The sequence below is a fragment of the Nasonia vitripennis genome, chromosome 5, assembly GCF_009193385.2.
Source record: "Nasonia vitripennis strain AsymCx chromosome 5, Nvit_psr_1.1, whole genome shotgun sequence".
Lineage (NCBI taxonomy): Eukaryota > Metazoa > Arthropoda > Insecta > Hymenoptera > Pteromalidae > Nasonia > Nasonia vitripennis.
The window spans coordinates 23,805,754-23,825,834 of record NC_045761.1 but is presented as its reverse complement, the minus strand read 5'-3'; the positions used below and the strand labels follow the sequence as shown (position 1 = coordinate 23,825,834).

Sequence of the window (20,081 nt, the reverse complement as noted above, 5' to 3'; positions counted from 1 at the left end):
AAAAATAAATTATGCACTAAATAAAAATAAGCATTGACTTGTGGAAATTTGTTTTACGTGAAACAATTTTTTAGATTGTGTTTATTGTAAAATAAAAAATCGAATGTTGAATGAAATTGATGTATACAGATTTACTTCTCCACAAAAAACTTAAAGGATTGTCTAAAACAATGCTTATCGAAGAATCAAAAAAGTATAAAACTAACTAATTGAAAACTTGTATAGTTATAGTAAATAAAAGCAATGTTTATAATTTTGTACATTATACCATTATACAATTATCTTAAAATTCAATGCATGATGTTTTAGGAAGACAAGACAATATAGTATTGCAGTTCTTTAAAACAAGGAATATGTCATTTGTGTACCAAGTACTCCAACCAGCTGTGTTTTCTTTTTAAGTAAGTTTATTGCTTATTTAATCAACTGTTCGATACGTCATATTGCGTAAAAAACTATTCTCATTCATAATTTGTGAATTATTTGATTAAATATTGCACTATGCATGATCTATGACTTTTGCATACTTTTGAGTAGAAAAGCAAGCTTATATGTATACTTTTAAAATGATATAGTTTCTATAGCATTTGTAACTTAGAGCATTACTTTGTACATTTAAAGAAACTTTATTATTTTCCAATTGTTCTTCAAAAAGCTTTTGTGTTTTTTTTTTACTGCATTCTGAAAATGATGATGTTTGAGTACAGGTAGTTCTATTCTTGTAGTTCATGAACACAAAAGTTCTTCCAAATTATTAGCAGCATCTTCCTAAACACAGATAATATTGTAAGAAACAGACTAAATGGCTATGATTTTGTAGTTATTCTAGATTGAATATGTGAATTTACCATTGTCTCCTTACTTAGTCTTATTTTAAAACATCTCTGCTTATTTACTTGTTGTGAAATTCTTTTTGGTTTACCTGTGCAGTGAAAATACAACTTTTTATTAAATTAATTTTTTTAATTACCACTAATATGTACAAAATTTAGCAGCACTCACTTATGATTTTGTTTGGTGCACAGTACACAGCAAGAATCTACGCCCAGGTTTATTTGTTTAAATTTGTATAGTAACTTAGTTTTATGTTGGGACCAAAATTCCATTAATAAAATCCATTCAAGTAATTCTGTAAAAAAAACATTTCATTATTTGAATCATATAGCTTTTGATAAATATCTAATTTTACTATTTTTGTGTACATACAATTGCGATATTTCATGGCGGATCATGAAAATATCATAAAATATTTATTCCATCTTCATTCTTATCCATCTCAAGTGATGTTGATACGTGTGATATGCGTAAAGTAGCTAGAGTTCCAGTAGAAAAATCCTTCACTTCTGTTTTTTGTTAGCTGAATCATCCCTGTGTACAATAAGATGAGTTAGTTTTGGATTAAAATTTTTTTACTCGTATTTTATGATAGAAACTGATATAGATCTAAAATGTTCTATGCAAAGAAAATCTTTTTCATTTATAAACTTATGTCATGATACAACTTTCTTATTGTTAGTCCTATTAAATAATATGAAATACAGGATTCTATCAACAGTTCAATTTAATTTACCTTTAGAACAAAGTATTGATGATATTTGCTTGTAGCTCCTCATCTTTTAATCATTTTGCATTGTCATCAAATTCAGAAAATTGTTGCTCATTTGAAACAGGCCTGCAAAACGAAATTGGTCAAACAGCATTTACTTTCATTTGTTCTAATTTAATAAGCGATACTATTCCTAATTAAAGTGGTAAACTAATTTTTAAAAATACTTACGTATCTTTCCTAATTCATCGTTATAAGCGACTTCTTCTTCATGTAAGATCACTTGGTGAGTTGATAGACATATTGATTAGTTCATCAAGTAATCAAATTTCTGTAAATCAAATTTCAATTTTAGAGCACATTCTCAAAATATATAAAAACTTGTGGAAAGCAAACCTACCTTCTCCCAAACATAACCTGCATCAGCGTACTGCCTCCATTCTGCTCCTACTTCCTTTTCCGATTTGCTCCGAGCAAACCTCTTGAACGACCAATATATTTCTCCTAGTTTCCATATTGTCCTCTTGCAAGAGGCTTCTTATTTTATTCATGTTTTTGAATGAAAATACTAAAGTCAACAATTTTCTAGGTGCTGGTTGCCATGTAAATATTGACAGAAATGAGGACATCAAGCAACACACCATCAGCTGCTAACGTGCGGGAGAGAGATGGAAGATGCTTTGACGGGATTGGTTGAAATAATCGGAGCTACAAGAAGCGGTAAGATTTGAATTTCATTCTCATTTATAGTCGATAAAAGTTCTTTTTAATTCACGAAGTAGACTAGAATATTCCTTATCGCTTAATAAAATTGATAACATCCAATTTTACAATATTGTTGGAGGTTTTACGACGATTCCACCGAGTATCGAAAAACCATTGAAACGTATTGGAAAATTTTGAGAAAATGTAAAGGTCGCGAAACTTTGCCCTCAAATATCGAAAATGAAAACACGCAATGCTCATGGATGAAACGGAATATTGTGTCAAATGAAAAGTTATAGCTGTAAGCCTATAATCCAACTCTACAGACCTAAGAAGCATCTCTCGAGAAAAGTCGATTCCTTCCAATCATCATCATCATCATTATCATCGTCGTATATAAAAAAAGGTCACAGTCGCGTTGAATCACGCGAAAGAAGACCTCGACGCGGCGAAAAAGCTACTCACGCACTCCCGGCTAGACATTGTAAATGAATGACTCGACTCTGCTTGTTATTGCTAATCCAATCCGAAGCGAGAGCGCAGAGGCGATGGAAGAACGAGAGAGCGAAAAAAGAGGATCACGCGCGATAAAGAAACGCACGCAGTAAAGAAGAAGAAGAAGAAGCAGACGAAGCATAAAAATACAAGAATAAATTGGCAGAGCGAAAAACAGAACGTTATAGCTCCCCGAGAGAGCAGCGAATCGAAGGAGGACGTAGGGACGGAGAAAGAGAAGTCGAAGAAAAAAGAGGCTCGCAAGCAGAAAGAAAGAAAGAAAGAAAGAAGTTTCCTAACGCTCTCCGAGCATCCGAAGAAAGAAAGAAAGAAAGGCACGGAGTAAAAAGAGGAAAAATCGAACAAAGGATCAGTCCGCTCGCGAGCGTCCGGAGAGCGAGTCGAAAGAAAGAAGGGAAAGACGGACACAAAAAGAAGCTCGGAGGAGAGAGAGCGAGTTTAACCGGGCGAAATGAAAGAGAGGGAGGAGAGAGAGAGAGAGAGAGAGAGAGAGAGAGAGAGAGAGAGAGAGAGAGAGAGAGAGAAGGAGCGAAGAAGGGAAAAAACGCGAGCGGAGGAGAAGGAAATACGCGAAGAAAGCTCTCGAGGCAAGGAAGCGAAGGGGAGGCGGAAAGGGTCGTCTCTTTCTCTCCCCCCTTTTCCGAACATGGCGTCTGCTGGGGTGGTTCTGTCTCTCTCCCTCTCTCGGAGGGGATGTTCTTCCTCGACTCCCCCGCGGCTCTTCTTATCTTTCTCTCCTCGCGAGGGAGAAATGCTTCTCTTTCACTTTGTGCCTGGACGTTCCTTCTCTCTCTCTCTCTCTCTCTCTCTCTCTCTCTCTCTCTCTCTCTCTCTCTCTCTAATGTCTTTTTGTCTTATGATTTTTGCAGTTGACGTCAGCTGCGTCCTTTTCTCCGAGCTCTCGCGCGAGCCTTTGTTGCGCGCAAAAGGATATTATAATGTTGAAAATGTTGTAATGTACGCGAATTCGAGCTTTGAAGCTGTTTTCTGCCGAGTAGAGATAGATTCAGATGCGAGATGCTGAGGAATCGTAATAAATAACGAGTTGACTGTTAATATTCTACCGAGAGGAGATTGATTGCACACGCGAAGGATTATCACGGCCGCTATCACCTTGTCTTGAACGAACTGAGAGTCTGTATCATTCGAAGGTTGTTGTCTTTTGAGAGAAAAGATATTGACTATGCGTCTAGATGTAAACTTGACGCTTTTGTTAATCAGAGCGCGTATATGATCGTACCTTTTATATCGTTGAGCATATTATAGAAACGAGAGGAAAATTTATATGCGTTTATCGTTCGAAGATCCTTGTGAGCAACCGATGAATTTGGCTAATTGGTTGGCTAATTAGCCGTACTATTTTCTTCACGGCGTGTCTGCTCCTTTTGTAGAAAGCTATGCGTACAATCGACTGAGAACGAAGAAGTTATTTTAGAATCAGTGAAACGTTCTTTCTACTCCGAATTGACAAAGCAGTGCAGAAATCGCAATTACAAATTAGTTATTCGCAAATTCCGTATAAAACGACATTATAATTGTATCAGCGACGCACGCGCAGAAACGCGACTTTTTCGCCGTTCTATATTTGCGCGAAAAGCCTGTGCAAAGAGCAGAAATAATTATTCTTCTGACTTACATTTTTTTCTACGGCGATTTTTTATTTTACATTTTCGACTCGCTACGCACTTCGTCCACTATTTCCGTTCTCCTCTTTTTCTCTCGTTCTGTTTCTCCCTAATGAAATACATGAATTCTTTGTTACTCTCGTGATTTTTCACTCGGCCTCATCTTCTTTATCTTTTTCGTTCGTTATCCTCTTTGACTTTTTCTCTCTCTCCTCTCCTATACGCGGAATACATTTTTTTCATCATCTTCGTGCCTGTGCGTGTGCGTCTCCCTTTTTTACATCCTTTTTTTATCTTCTTCGTTATATCTCTCGCTCGTGCGCTGCTCGGATACAGAAAAATGAATTTTCTGTCTCGGTCGTGCCCTTTTTCTGGATTGCACGCTCTCTCTCCTTCTCAAACGTAAACTACGGTCTTCTCGTTCTCTCTTTCTCGTTTACTTAAATTCTCTCTGCGTGTATTTTTTTCGACATAAATTTTACCCCCCTCTCGTTTTTACAAAAATTAAGCAGAGACCAGCGCCGCTCTTTACTTTGTTTTGAACTTTGCGGTCTTCTCCGTATATTTTTATCTTTCTGCATTTCGCCTCTCTTTCTCATTTGAAAAGTTTTATTTTAAAATTTGCAGCAGTCGGCTTGTCCGGCGTATAAAAAAGTTTATATAAATTCGTGTGCGACATGTGCTTTACAAATTATTCGTGATAAACAACGGACGCAGCTAAAGTATTTGCTCGTCTCTCGAGGGAGAAAAGTTACGCATGTTACATCCTGACGATCTCAGTAGTAACAGCCTAAGTAAGACACGCTGAGATGCTACTTTCTATCGGCTACTTGACTCGACGATGATCCGTAGTTTATTAAATTTCTCCGAGTCATGTCGTGCGGTTTCGAATCTCCTTCTGAAAAACCGAAAACCGCGAATCATATATTGTGAGTATATATTCTTCTCTACCAATTCCGACAACTAATTACCGTATCGAGTGTATAAGCAGGGGAAAAACGCCGAGCGTCCCGTTACGTGTTTATACACCCTAACCGATCCATCTGATTAATGGACTGCGCGGCTCGAAAAGCAACTTTTTACCGTACACGCCTCCGCTGCTCGATTAGCATATTTAACGCATACGCCATGTCTCATCTCTACTGGATCAGCTGATGAGCTTTCGCGCGCGAATTTTAAACCGCTCGACGCTATAATTAAAGCCTCGTTTTGAAAAGGAGCGGAAAATAGCCAGGCCGTTTTTTCTATGCACACTCGGGTCTGGAAGAGAGAGAGAGGAGAGAGGAAAGGAAGCATCAGTCCTCGTTTATTATCCTTCTCCTCCGTCGAGCGAAAGAAGTATACACAAGCGCGTAGAGAGAAGACGAAGAAGACGACGACGAAGAAGAAAGAGCGGGGAAGGTGCGACAATGACAAAGCTAACGGCACCTTTGTAGGTCAAAGCGAGAGACACTGCGAGAAGAAAGAGAGAGAGAGAGAGAGAGAGAAAGAGAGAGAGAGAGAGAGAGAGAGAGACTAGACACACACGAAAAGGATCCAAAGAGAGAGGGAAGATGGAGCAGCTCTCTCTCTCTCTCTCTCGCGCGCGCGCGCTCTGATTCTCGCGTACAAGCGAGAAAGAGAGCAGGAGAAGGGAGAGAGAGAGAGAGAGAGAGAGAGAGAGAGAGAACGTACAGCTGAGAGAGTAGTGGGGGCGAAGAGAGACGAGGGAGTCGGTGGAAAGCGACGGCGCAGGAAGAGAGCGCGCGGAGAATATCGGGGTCCACAACAAAATCGCTTAATCGCTTCGCGCCACCGTCCGCGCCAGCACGTCGTCGAGCGCAGTCGCTGCTGCTGCACGCGCGTTTCTTTCGAAAGAAAAAAATACTCGTCGGTATATACTTACGTTCTAAACCGGTGACTGTACATTAATTCGTTCACGTTATTGTGTGTAGTACCGTATACAGTGCAGTGTAGTTTCCGATGACGTAGTGACGGACATTGCTTGTTTATTCCTGTGTGAAAACTCGAGTGAGTGTTTTGTATTGCAATTGCAGTGAGATTATTGTGCTTTTCACTGCTGAGAGATAGAGATCGAGGAGGAGAGAGAGAGAGAGGAGACGTTTGCGATCGCTCGTACGCGCACTGGACTCAAGATAGACACGTCGCCGTACATCCTTGCGAAACTTTGGTGAGTGTGTGTGTCTGCGTGTGCGTAGGTTCCTCTTCTCTATTATTATACTCGTGTCATGTTTAGACGGGAGGTAATTTTGGTTGTACATTTGCTTGTTTTTGTGTTGCTACGGCTGGATGTCTGTGCTTTCTCGCGGTCAGTGTCGATGCGCAGCTATCTGCTTCTGTCTCTCTGTCGTTGTGTGTAGAGCTTTTGTAAGTGTCTCGGTCCGTTGGATTTCATTCACTGAACTGCTTGACGACACACACATACACACACGCACACACACACTCGCGAAACGATAGTCGCAGACGACGCGGAGAGGAGAATAATAGAAATCGATTGAAAAAAAGCTCGCCGCGCGCGCGAAAGCTAGAGTAAATAAAAACGTCACGTGACCAGGCCATTCACTGGCTTCATAGCACCAGGTTACGGCTATTTAAGAACCTCACCGCTGGCAACACAAAAATTCGTAGATGTAATTCATTTGGAGAAAAAGCTCGTCCCAAGCTTCGCCCTGGTATTACACACCGCTCTCCTCTTTTTTTCCCGACAGATATCCAGCAGCAGCTCTCCCAGACGTTTACCCCGACTTTCTATGGAACATCGGCAGAAGCTTCAGCAGCATCAGCCGGCACGGCGCTAAAGAGGCGCCTCGCGCGCGGAGGCGGAATTTCGCGGTGTTCTTAATAAATAAGCTGATAAAACGGGACTCCTCGAGGATAACGAGACTGCGCCGAGTCCCGAGACCGCGCACAACATGGTGAGGTACGGAAAAGTCAAATTTTTTGTTCTCTTAATCTTGCTGTTTCGATTGTAGAAGCGTATGTATGTATTTGCCTGATGCTCGTATACACACCGCAAGTGAAATTTCAATAAGCGAAGCCAGTAATTGCGAGCTCCTGTCCTAAGGATGAAAAAAAATTCTCTCAATATCAAACGCCGTTTACGTATATGTATGCGATATGCGCCACTTCATTTTTTTAAGTGGCGAGTTCGCGTTGCGAAGCGCGTTGTTGCGCGAACGGTTGACCTCGTTTTCCACGTACACGTTTTTTTTTTATAAAAAAACGAAGGCTTTCAGCTTGATTTTGATTACACGCCGGAGCTTTTTCCCTCGAACGCGTCCCGTCAGCGCGGGCTTTTTGAAAATGATTCTACGCGCGAGTAGAGTTTCTCCTTATAATATGTGCGCATCTTTCATATAACTTTTCTCGTCGCGCTTTTATTGTGTATACATCGGGGAAATTCAGAGACGGAAGAACGGAGACATGACGCTGCTGCTATCGCTCCTTTCCACCTTTACGTCTAGCCCCGCGGAGAAGCCGGCTTTTTTACTTCTCCTCTTCGTTTTGCACGGAAGACCGGAGATATACATACACGTATATATTCGCATGCACGATAAATACTGCAATTCTGTCATGTATATGTTGCAGACAGTAGTACACTTTTTTCCAAGCGTTGAGGGGGGCAATCGCTGTTTTGCTCGAAAAATCGAATTGCATGAGCGCAGCAGTATCGTCGTTGTTATCGCAGCTAATATTCGCTTCGTATCGATTATACTCTGGAATCAATAAGCGGAACTGCATGGCTCGTTTCGTGAATTAATAAGCTGAAATCAGACGCCACTTTCCACGTTGTACGTCGAACGATTTATTAAACGGGAGAAAACAAACGCAACGACCTGTCGCTTTTACCCTCTGATCACTCGATGCACAGCTCGTTATCAGCATTACGGTCGGGTAAAAATCTACGTTTTTCCGTTACGTCAGATTGACGTCATAGTCGCTCGCGCGAGCTCGTCTTCTTTCCTTCTTTGAGATGACTCCACGCGAAATCCAATTTTCCTCTCAGCTCGTTCACTGGGAAATGGTTTTTCCCCCCCTCATACACCGGCGAGCTTTTGGATTTCACGACTTTAAATTGAATCGCGTACAAGAGTGGGTATGAGAGGCAGAGCTCGAATTGTTTACAGTATCTTAAAGCGATCGCGTCGTCTGCCTAATTCGCGCAAATCGCTAATACACCTCGGGTAATAATTGAGGCTCTGACGAAGTCATTGACGAAAATCGGGCAACGGTATAGCTCTCTTGGGAGCGAATAGCGGAACCGGAAAGTGGGCCACGACCGGAAACCGGGTTCTCCAGCGTCTCTCTCTCTCTCTCTCTCTCTCTCTCTCTCTCTCACTCACTTGGACGACCGACAGAAGAAACACGGAGAGGAGCGCATCGCGCCTTTCGAAATCGTCCCGCTGCATCTCGCTCTATCCCCACCTTTTTTCCGTCTCTTTCTCTATAGGCAGGCTGCTACAGTGCGGGATTGATCGATGGGGATTTGGCGAGAGAGACGAGCCGTGAAAATTCTGGTCCTTCTATATTTATCTCCTCAGCTTATTGTCGAATATGATTCAACGAGAGACAGATGATTAATTTCTGAGAAACGAGTCAGAGAAGAGCTAATCGTTGCGTCTCGGATTTTTTGCGCGCGAATCGAGGCCGCGATCGTTTTTCTCTCTCCGACATCGCGCGCACGTGCTACGGAACGAGCGAACTCGTTAGCGTTAGTCTCTTCGCTCTATCTCGTATCCCGCGCTTACGGCCGACGCGACAAGTGGTTTTCTCGCGTGCATGGATCATAAGCTCGATTAAAATTGGAAATTCGCTAAGAGAAACCCTCCGAAAAGAAGCGTCCGATGCGTCTCTTTAATTCTCTCTCTACCTCCTCACAATGACGTTCCGACGGTTCACCTGGGTAGCAGCAGCTCGCGGTGATAAAGAGAAATGCTGGCTAGAAAGCAGGTCTCGACTGCCTGCGAATCTAGGTTATATGCCTCGGCCGTAGCCCCCGATGCACATACGCGCTTCGCTGCAGCGGCTTCAAAGTCATGCACCCAGAAGATCCTTTGCAATTTTACCCTTCTCTCGTCTTTCACGCGTCGGACTTTTTCCTTCGCGGTCTCCTTTCTCCACAAATTTTGAAAAATGTTCTTACACACACACAGGGAAATCCATTTATCCCGCTATGCCTGAACTTGAGACGCACTGGGTTACGAGAGAGAGAGAGAGAGAGAGAGAGAGAGAGGCGATCGCGCGCGCGCGACCTAGAAAACATTTCAAAAAGACATTTTCCCGTTCACCCGCGTGGATACGTGCACACTTATACGTTCGCGCGCGTCCAGCTCGTTTGCGATACTTCCAGCGGCTTTCTATAAATGCTCATGCTTTTGGAATGAAAAATCGCAAAAGCTTTGAAGTCGAGGCTCTTCTCGGGGCGAAGTTTCCTAATTGGACGGTTTTGCGCGAAGCTCGCACACAAGTGGGCCTGAAGTGGAGAGAAGTAACGAAATTTCTGGAACGAAAGGAAAGGAAAAAAATCTACGGCGAAGAGAGAGAGAGAGAGAGAGAGAGAGAGAGAGAGAGAGAGAGAGAGAGAGAGAGAGAGAGAGAGAGAAGAGAAAGACGGATGGACAGACGGAGGGAAAAAAGAAACATCGTCGCAGCGACTACGAGAGAAGGACGAGGCGGACAGACGGGCGCAAAGGAGGACGAGAGATGGAGGAGAGGAATACACCGTTATAGATATGAAAGATCTCGCACGTGTGTGAGTGCGCGAGTGTAAAAGGAGCCGTCGAGGGAAAAGGCTCTGTATGCCAAGCCAAGCGAGACTCTCTCTCTCTCTCTCTCTCTCGCTATATATCTCTCTCTACTCCGTGTGTGTAGATATAGCTACAAGTATAAAGAAACGTAGGAAGGGTCGAGAGAGAGAGACGCACGTGCGTGGGAGCGAGACGGAAAAGCGCCGGGAAATAAAAAGAGCTCGTAGGAGGGAGCGTATAGTAAAAGGAAAAGAGAAGCCCCTCTCTCTCTCTCCTCTCTCAGCCATCCTTTCCAATCGAATCTTCAATCCCCCACTACCCGCGCCTTTGTCATTTTCTCTTTGTCCTCATTTCGCCTCTTTTATCTTACGCTTTGCATCTGCGCATTCCTCTCCACTTCGCCGTCCCTCACTTCTTCTTCTCCTCGGGCTCATAACGCTGTATACGCCGCGTCGAGAAAATGTGAAAGGAAGGTCGCGCGCGAGCGCGAAAATTTTACACAATCCCACGAAAATCTCTACCGGCAGTCTACACACACGCTCGCACTTTATTACACGCGCTCGCACATATGCATGCAGTCATAATACTTCTCTCTTAAGCCCCTTCTCTTCCCTCTCTCGTCCTCTGAGTCAGCTCGAGCGAGCTGAACTTTGCCTCTTATCCTCTCTCCCTTTTTATCGCGCGTGCGTTTCCCCGCTCGATTCCGCAGCGCTGTCACTCTCCGCTCCTCGTGTGTGTATTTTCGTCCTATCCTTCATCTAAGCTAGACTCCGAGCGATGTTTAATTCAGAGAGCTTCGCTCGCGCAGGATATCGGATTTTAAATCGCGCGCTTAGGTGAACGACCCCGCGAAATTGGGTCAATTTTGTTGGAAAATTAAAAATACAAATTTATAACGTCCTTTGACGAGCTGTCTCTCTATCTCGCTGTAGGTGTACACACGCGAAATTTCCTCCCGTCTTCTTAACGCGGTTATCCTTCTCTCTCACCCCGACATCCTGTCTCTACACTCTCGAGAAGCAGCAGCAGCAGCCGCCACCCTCGCACGATTTCGATCCGTCTTCTCCTTCGCGTCTCTCTCTCCGCTATCTCTCGTTCTTCTTCTCCTTCTCCTCACTCTCTGGCAACGTTGCCATTTTTAGCGCAATTGTATTTTTGCCAGAGATGCCGAGGTGCTTCTTCGTGAATTTTTACCAGAAAATGGGTAATCGGTATAGTATGTACACGGGCGAAAAATATATTCTCGTCCCCTCTTCCACTGGCTGTATCCGGACGAGAGCTGAGAAGGGGAAAGAGCTAGACAAAGCGGACGAAGGAAAACGAGTATAGACTCTCTCTCGTTTAGATGTGTGTGTAGAGGAATAGAAAACCGCGATAGAGAGAGAGAGAGAGAGAGAGAGAGAGAGAGAGAGATGCGTCAGCGGCATTGAGCGAGTGTGTCTGTGTGTGTGTATAGATGATGGTTAAAGTGATCGGGACGTATTAGTGCGAGGGAGAAAGTGTGCGTAGATGTACGGTTGTACATTGCAACCTACGTATTATCGTCTTCTTCTTCTTCTTCTTTTTGTTTAAACGAAGCCAAAGCCGAAAACCTTTTTGCGCAAAAATAGATGCTCTCGACATCTCTTTCAGTGTGTATACGCGGAGAGAAGCTTCCTTTCTCTTTATATAGCCAGCGGAGCATCGATTTTGCAGTAAAGTCGCGAAAATCCGCTGTTTTTACTCAACTTCTCTCTTCGAGGGTGTACGGAATGAAAGAACCCGCGGAGGGAAGAATATATATACGTCGACGGGGTCGACGCGCTGGTTTATTGTTATTGAAAATGTGGGTCGGGCTTTTGTGTATATTATTAATATTATACGCGACGTTCAGCAGAGAGTATAGGATTTAGGAAAATTATATGTATGACGTACACAAGCGTTTTGCAGATTGAAAGGGACCGTATAAACTCTTTTTTCACTTCACTCGAATCTAAATTGAGCGTATCTCCGTCCTATTCTTATTCAGTCACAATATCGCACATTACTAAACATAATCGACTATTTCATCATGCAACACACTACGAGCCGATAAAGCCGTCTCTCGCAGTTATGATAGCGCGCAATCGTGGCTCTGAACACATTCTTGTATACGCACTGCACGAGGATCGACGCAAGCGCACGCGATTCGAATTTCGCGCCAAAAGCAGCGCGACCCATTGATCCTCGCTCGCGGACCATCCGCGCTTTGACTCGGCTCGCCTTTGTCGTCGACGTTCTTCTCTTTTTTCGGCTCTGTCTCTCTACAGCATAGCGGCTCTTTTATGCTCTTTTGCATCTAGCAGCTCGCTGGACTATTTTCGCCGCGTTTTTATCTTTTTATTTATGTCTTCATTGTTTCAGCCTCTCTTTCTCTCTCTCTCTCTCTCTCTCTCTCTCTCTCTCTCTCTCTCTCTCTCTACGTTTGAGAAGCTTCTTTTTTCGGGACGAGGAGAAAGTCGCAGAAGATATAGCTTCACAGCTGAACGAGCCTCGTCTTTTTCTTCATCTAATCAGCATTAAACGAGCGACGATTTCGCCTCTGCGATTTTTCATCGGCCACAAAGATAAAGAAGGAGCTTTTCGCTTGTACACATCGGGAGAGCCGCGTATACTCGTATAAATACATTAAGAAAGCGCTGCGGCGAAAAAGATGAAAGAGAAGGAGAGAAAGAAAGAAAGACAGGATCCGGAGCGGCTCGAGTTTCCCTACACAGGCAAGATATCTCTCCGGCGCGCGGGAAAAAGCATATACCCTCCCACTCTCCAGCCTTGCGTCTATATAGGTATACACGTCTGCGCGTCCGGGCCCGTACATAAGAAAAAGGCGAATTACGAGCGTCGGCGGAGAAGAAATGAAAAAGGAGTATGACGGCGAAGGGCGCGCCGAGGAGAGAGAGAGAGAGAGAGAGAGCGAAAATACAGGGGAGTACGGCGTAGTATAGAGGGAAGCCTCGTCGTCTTCGTCCTCGGACGAAAGGGTGGAAGGAGCGAGCGAAAGAGAGAAGCGCTTTGTGAGCGAAGGGATGAAAGCGGAGGTGGAGGAGGAGGAGGATGAAAAAGGCCGGGGACAGATGGCCGTTTCAGACAATGAGAAACTCGAGAGAGAGAGAGAGAGAGAGAGAGAGAGAGAGAGAGAGAGAGAGAGAGAGATAAGGGAAGAGAGGGAGAAGCTTTTTGCTATATACATATACGTACAGATATAGGCGGAGCGAGAAAATGAGTAAACGCGAGAGAAATTGCAGACGCCGAGAGGAGCGAGAGAAAGAGCGAGAGTAAAAAAGGTTACGGGCGCGGAGGGCGAACTACTTTTCGAGGGAGAAAAGTCTCTCTCTCTCTCTCTCCCGCGCGCGCGCCGTGAAACAAAGGCGTGTGTATTATGCCCGAGAAAGAGGGGAATACCTACGTATTATAAGCGGAAAATGTTGCGCAGGCTTTTCGAAAATTTTAAACAAATTACAGCCGCCCCCGCGAGCAAGCTCAAAACTGGAACGCGCTGCAAACTCGCGCAGTATCCCTTTGATCTTTCCCACGCGCGCGCGCGAGTGGTTAAAAGCTTTTTTCGCTCGAGGAACTTTATGCGTATCGTACAGCTATACAGTGTGTGTGTATATAAAAAAAAATTTCTCCTTATTTCCAGGCGAGCTTTGAGCGAATTCAAAAAACCCGCGTACAAACAACGCACACCTGCGGTAGCACACACACACACACAGTTGTCCTCGTCGGCACGTGCGCGCGCCGTATAGCATGAGAGAGAGAAAAAGCTCGTGGTGGGGGGTGACTCCCTCCTCGCGTGCGTACGACGACGTCCACGTGCGACCTTGCTCGCGGAGATCGCGTCGGCCAAAAGCGTGCCGCGGAGCTTTTTTTCTCGCTACGCAGGGGCGAGCTTGCGCGCAAGCTCCGTGTGTTCCGGGCAGAGGGTGTGTGTATATGAGAAACGCGAAAATTTCACGGCTCGAAGCTTTCGCTTTTGGAAGAGATATGGAATATTCACGACGAGTTTAAAATTGATCTCGAAATATGAACGCGCGTGTGTAATCCTCAGAGTGAGCTGCAACTTCAATCTATTTTCATGCGTATAGGTCGTAAAGCGCGCGGCTTTCTGAAGCGAGAATTCTGAAAACGCAATTTTCCATTAGACCGGGGTGAAAAATGTAGCCGTTCCGAGCAAGGACACACGCAAAGTGTACACTGAGGGAAAGAGAAGCGAAAAAGAAAAATTACGAAACGACGGAAATATGTGTGTGTACGTGTGCGCGCGGGGCAAGAAGACGGAATGAAAAATAAAGCAGCGGAAAAGAGCGAAAACGAGGGAGATGGGGCGCAGCCAGGCTCCGCGTACATATACATGTATACACACATCTAGAAGAGAAAGCCGAGGCGCAGGAAGGGGAAGAAAAGGGAGAGAGAGAGAGAGAGAGAGAGAGAGAGAGAGAGAGAGAGAGAGAGAGAGAGAGAGAGAGAGAGAGAGAGAGAGAGAGAGAGAGAGAGAGAGAGAGAGAGAGAGAGAGAGAGAGAGAGAGAGAGAGAGAGAGAGAGAGAGAGCAGGGGAGAAGGAAACGAGATAGTTTCTGTTATAGCTAGCCATTTTTTTTGCTTTATCTCCCTCCTCCTCCTCATTCCTTCTTATACGTATTACAACGTCCGGGGAATTTTCCTCGCTCTCTCTCCGTTATAAGCGCAATTTCGAATTCTCGCTTTCGCTTTTCCCATAGGCCATTAAACAGCGCGCGCGGCTCTATCTATCTATCGCGGAGCGAGAAAAGCAGAGGCGATGCGCGAAAACGCGGTGAAAACGCGGCCGAGAGAAAGGAATTTCTCTTCTCGCGATGCAGCTCGTCGGTGTTATGGACGGCGCGGAAAAAAGGAGTATGAGAGAGAGAGAGAAAGAGAGGAGAGTAGAAAGTGTTGCCGCTGCAGCCAATGACACGCGGCGCGCGAAATCGACGGACTTTCCCGCGCTCTCTGTGTTTGTGTGTATGGCTATCTTCTTTGCCTCTTGTGCTCGCGATGCGAAAATGCGCGCTGATGTGAAATGGAAAGTCGGGCTCGAGTGATGTGTGTTTGTGTTGGATCTTTTAGAAAATTGGGTAAATCGAGCTTTTGGTAAACTAAGTTTGGGATCACATTCCTTATGCATGAGTCGAATAGAATTTTAATGTTTTTCTTTTTTTTTGACTTCAAACCGAACATAAATAGGGTAGATATACGCGAGAGTGTGTTTACTCTATCGTCAATGGATTGGAATTCCGATTATTTCTCCCTTCGACTCTTTTCGCCAATGACGTCTTCACCAAGTCACTCTGATCCGTCCTTCGTATTAACACATCACTCTATACGAGTTAAAACATTCGAACGTTTAACACGACACCGTATAAACTCCTGAAATTTCCATCCTCCATCAGCCGTGCGCGAAAAATGCAGCGGGTTTTCTCAGGTTCCCTCGCTTTCTTTTCCCTCGTCGCCGTGTGCGCCAGTTCCGTCTCTCGTCGTTTCGGAGAGCTGTACACAAGAGAAAGGAACGAATGCAGGTATATATTGCGTGTACACGTGAGAGAGAGAGAGAGAGAGAGAGAGAGAGAGAGAGAGAGAGAGCATAACGCCGGCGAGAGAGAGAGGGATATCAATTTCTCTCGCGCTACTTCGGGCAGAATGATTTTTCCATTTTCTTCATTTTAACGAAACGTTACGCAGGTTTGCGAAATAATTAGGCGAAAATCACACTCGTCGATAAAGTAGCTTCTAAAAGCTCGCTGCTTTTCGACCTGCGAACGCTTTAGCGAGTCGGCCGACGACGTCTTTTTAGGGGAGTAAAAATGATCCAATTAATAACGGCCCCGCTCGCCGAGTCACCTCTCTCTCTCTCTCTCTCTCTCTCTCTCTCTCTCTCTCTCTTTCTCTCTCTCTCTCCGCCCCGTGCGTCTTCTATCTTTTAATTGAAAGAACTTGCGCTCGTCAGTGCACTCCTTCTCGCTTCCGTTTGAATTAATGCGTCTTCTCCCCTCTCTCTTCCACTTTATTGTGCTGATTATTTATTTCTCTTTCTCTCCTTCGACCGGATCTTTTCTTCCCTCTCTCAGTCGCCTCCTCGGAGCAGCAACTCGGTCGCTTTCTTTTTCTCGTCCTCCTTTCTTCATTTCCTTCTTCGATAGGAGCCTTCGCGGAGCGTATACGTCTATATAAAAAAAGCACCGAGAGCATTACAATCCGTGTAAATGCTTTTTGCCTTAATGAAAATACTTTCCTTTTACGCCGTTGCCGCTGCAGTAGATGCATAAGTAAAGCGAGGACTTTCCAAGCGACATTGTTGAGCGACTTTGCCTGTTTTTAAGCGAATGTGATTTATCGCCGCACGAGCTTTCGGCCGATGGATTCGTTTGTCATGTACACTTTTATATGAAAATCCGCGGTGCAACAGTTTCACACACAGCGAGCGAGCGGAGGAGAGAAGAGAGAGAGAGAGAGAGAGAGAGAGAGAACAAGCGCATTACCGAGAGCGCACTCTCCCCATTAAATAAATCCGCCTTTTTATCCTCCTTTCTCTCTGCGTCTCTCTCTCCGTCCGCTATACCACTCACGCTTATGTTCTCTCTCTTGTGTGTTCCCTTCACCGCACGAGCTCTCGCTCCGCTAGCCGCGTGTCCCCGTTTCGCTTGAGAAATAGGCGCCGCCAAGGAGCGCCGTTCGCTCGCGAGCTCGTTCGTTAAAGAAGAAGAAAAAGATGGCGCGTTTTTGCCTCTCTCTATCTCTATCTTTTTCTAACTATGCTCTCAGCGTCGTTGCACTATAGAGACGAGTGAAAACGCTAGCGAGAGATCCCCCGGCGAAAAATCACGCGCTGATTTATCGCCCCTGTTGGATTTAATCGGGGGATTCCCAGCGCAACAGATGATTGCATATTTTCGACTCGCTCTGGCAGAGTATCAAGTGCAGTGCGCAGCTATATATATATATATATATATATATATATATATATACACGTGTATAAGGCGAGAGACGAGTCCCTTCGACCTTGCGCCCGCGGCCTCCGTGATAAATCGTGTACTTGTACCGTTACGTGCCTGTAGTCTTACGGGTTTTCTGCAGTGCCGAGAGAGACAGAGAGAGGTATCGGTGCCGCGGCGAGTGTAAGCGAGATGCGGTCTTTGGGTCAGTCGAGGCTGGTAAGGAGGTTCCCTGCGTTTTTGTTTTATTATTTTTCGGTGTATCGTTTGCCGCACATCGAAAGGAAAGTTTGCAAAAATTCAGAACAAAGTCCGAGTTATTATTCAAATACGGTAATCCAGACACACACCTGCGACTTGATCCAAAACCACGAGGATTATCACCGAGAGAGAGAGAGAGAGAGAGAGAGAGAGAGAGAGAGAGAGAGAGAGAGAGAAAGTGTCACAGCTCACTCCGCCGGAAAAACAAAGTCTCCCTCGGCAAACCCTTCACTTATACACCCCATACATTTTATTTAATGCGATTCACTCTTTCTCTCTCACCCCGAAAAAAAGCCATCATCGTCCCCTCCGAAGCTTGAGTTTCTTCTTTGTACTCTCTCTCTCTCTCTCTCTCTCTCTTTCTCTCTCTGTCGGATCGATCGAAACCTTTTCTGCTCACTGGAGAGCGTATACGGCAATCGCGATCGGGAAATCGAGTCGGAAACAGTCGATGCCTGTCTCTCACTTTGTTAGGAAGACGTTCCTTAATATCGAGCTTCGCCCATTAACGCCGAGGATATCTCTCCTCCTATATAGGAATATTGAATTTTTGAGCTTTGCACGACCGTCGCTTACTTTTCCTTCCGTTTCACGAGCCGTACTTTGTCTCCATTTCTCCGCCTCCGTCGCGTTGTTTATCAAACTCGCCATCAGTCTCACTTCATGCCCGTCCACTTTGTCTATATTTATATATAAAAATCGTCGGCCGCAAGAAAACTTGCCCAAATGTCTCCGCCCTAACAGTCAGCGACAGGAGGCAAAAAGCAGCGAAGAAAAATCTTCGTCTTCGCGAGCATTGATACAAGTAAAAAGTTCCTCTCCTCTTCGAGGGCAGGAAAAATGGCAGAAGTTGCAGTTTCCAGGGCGACGCGAAGGAGGAAGAAGCAGAGGCGGCGGCGGCGCTAAAATAGAAAGAGCCGAGTAGAGAGAACGAGATGAAAAAGCCCGGGGGTTCGCTTATACACAGGCAGGACGAGCTTTGAAAAGAAATACCCGACGAGAGAGAGAAGACGGCAGCGGAGGCAGAGCCTCGTAGAGGAACACGTCGATAACGCCGGAGAAACGTAAAAGCTACGAACGAAGAGGGGCAGAGAGAGAGAGAGAGAGAGAGAGAGAGAGAGAGAGAGAGAGAGAGAGAGAGAGAGAGAGAGAGAGAAGTGGCTAGGGGAAGAAGAAGCGGGAAAAGGGGTGTGCAAGAGAAGGGCGTCTGCTGCCGCTGCGATACATACGCAGAGGCGAATTGAAAAAAAAGGCTGGGAGAAAAATTGAGATGAATCGCGAGAGAAGCTTCTTCTTCTTCTCTTAGGACACGCCGCGCGGAGTTCCGGGGAGGAAAAGGGAGAGAAAGATGAGCGAGGGGGTGCGAGATCGAAACTCGAGAGACGAGGGAAGGGAAAAGTTCGGAGAATTTTCCTGTCGGATTGGATTTCGTGCGAAAGGAAGGGGAAAGCCTGCTGTTGTTTAAACAAGCAACTCGGCTTAATCAGGCCACTGGACGTACGTTATGATTACCATTAAGGCGAAAGAGGGTCCGAATGAAGGTATTCCAAAGTTTCTCCGTTCCAATTTACCGCTTGCATCGTGTTCTCCTTCGGTACACACAAAATTCGAGGTGTTAATTGATATTGCGGGCATAATTTAATTCCCCGAGAGCTTCCGGACGATCCGAATAATAAACCCCGTCGCGCTTTCGATTAAGAGTTCATTAAGAGAGACAGAGAGAGGCCGCTTGTATTCTCGTTTATCGCTGATGTGGAATAATGAAAAGGCGAATTCAAGAGTCGAGTAACTGTACCTACCGATGGAGGAGTAAGTAGGTGATCTCGTGCATGTGTTTCGGAAAAATGAAGCAACTGGCGCACGAGAGAAAGGGACTGCGACCCGAGAGAGGTCTCTTATACCTCCTGAATGGGCTGTTTATACCAAACGTATTAATAAAGGAAGTCGATCGTGCTCCGATAAGCGTGTGAGATTTTTTAAACGAGACACGCAGCGATGCACCAATCGAGACGGCTGAAAAAGTCGCGAGCGCGACTTACCGACGATAAGGAACATACAAAGTGTGGAACTATATAACGTATAAACTGCGCGACGTCGATAAGCTGCGCGAAGCCGCGTAAAAAGGAGGATCCGATAAACAGGCCGCGTAATACGCGAATGATAAGGAGCCATTATAGAGGCGAAGGAAAAAAAGCCGACGATCGAGAGCCTGCACGCGAGGAGATAAGCCGTCGATGCTGCGCGTGTAACGTGATCGATGCGCCGCGAAATTCGGGAGAAAGGGAAGAGACGCGACGTACTGCGGCTTGACGTCAGCTGCGATGTGTATACTCATTTCGGAGCGAAGAAAAAATCTCACGAGTGAGCGAGTAAGAGAGAGAGAGAGAGAAGGGAAATCCGAAGCGAAGAAGCAGAGGAGACAGAGAAGAAAACGTTGCGGTCGTTATCGGTGCCGAGCGTCTAAGCACCTGATAAAAGTATGCGCCTACGCGGACGACGAGGCGCAGATAACGCGGCGAAAAAGGCAGTCGGTGCGCATAAGACTCGGGGAATAGATATAGAGCCCAATAAAGGCCGAAGCGCGAAACAGGTGGAAAGAGACCTGCTGCTGCTTGTTCTCGTTCTTCTTTTGCTGTTGAAAACGGTGTGTGTGTGTGTGCTTGTGAGTTTGTTGATGACGACTTACTGGGGAGCTCACTACAGGTGCGAATCGTTC

At 45.3% G+C, this 20,081-nt stretch overlaps 1 protein-coding gene and 1 long non-coding RNA gene across 9 annotated transcripts in view; one reads left to right on the top strand and one right to left on the bottom strand.

The window, feature by feature from the left end:
• The window catches only part of LOC100123373 (protein bric-a-brac 2), a 43,930-nt gene that overhangs the window by 1,143 nt on the left and 22,706 nt on the right, over window positions 1-20,081 (top strand). For 2 of the 8 annotated variants that reach the window (XM_031931311.2, XM_031931310.2), the window contains exon 1: window positions 19,899-20,068. In XM_031931311.2, the coding sequence (XP_031787171.1) occupies window positions 20,040-20,068 (29 nt within the window). In that variant the 5' untranslated portion in view covers window positions 19,899-20,039. Of the gene's footprint in view, window positions 1-309; window positions 402-2,135; window positions 2,267-6,151; window positions 6,563-7,003; window positions 7,023-7,100; window positions 7,313-19,898; window positions 20,069-20,081 lie in introns of those variants that run through there. The other 6 variants (XM_032600544.1, XM_031931313.1, XM_032600545.1 and 3 more) reach the window with 6 other exon arrangements.
• Window positions 390-20,066, bottom strand: LOC100679668. The gene is made up of 8 exons (XR_004227836.1): window positions 20,052-20,066; window positions 1,947-2,254; window positions 1,778-1,877; window positions 1,571-1,672; window positions 1,207-1,368; window positions 1,003-1,129; window positions 849-922; window positions 390-768 (listed from the first exon to the last, which is right to left on the bottom strand). It is a non-coding gene; the product is annotated as an uncharacterized LOC100679668 (long non-coding RNA).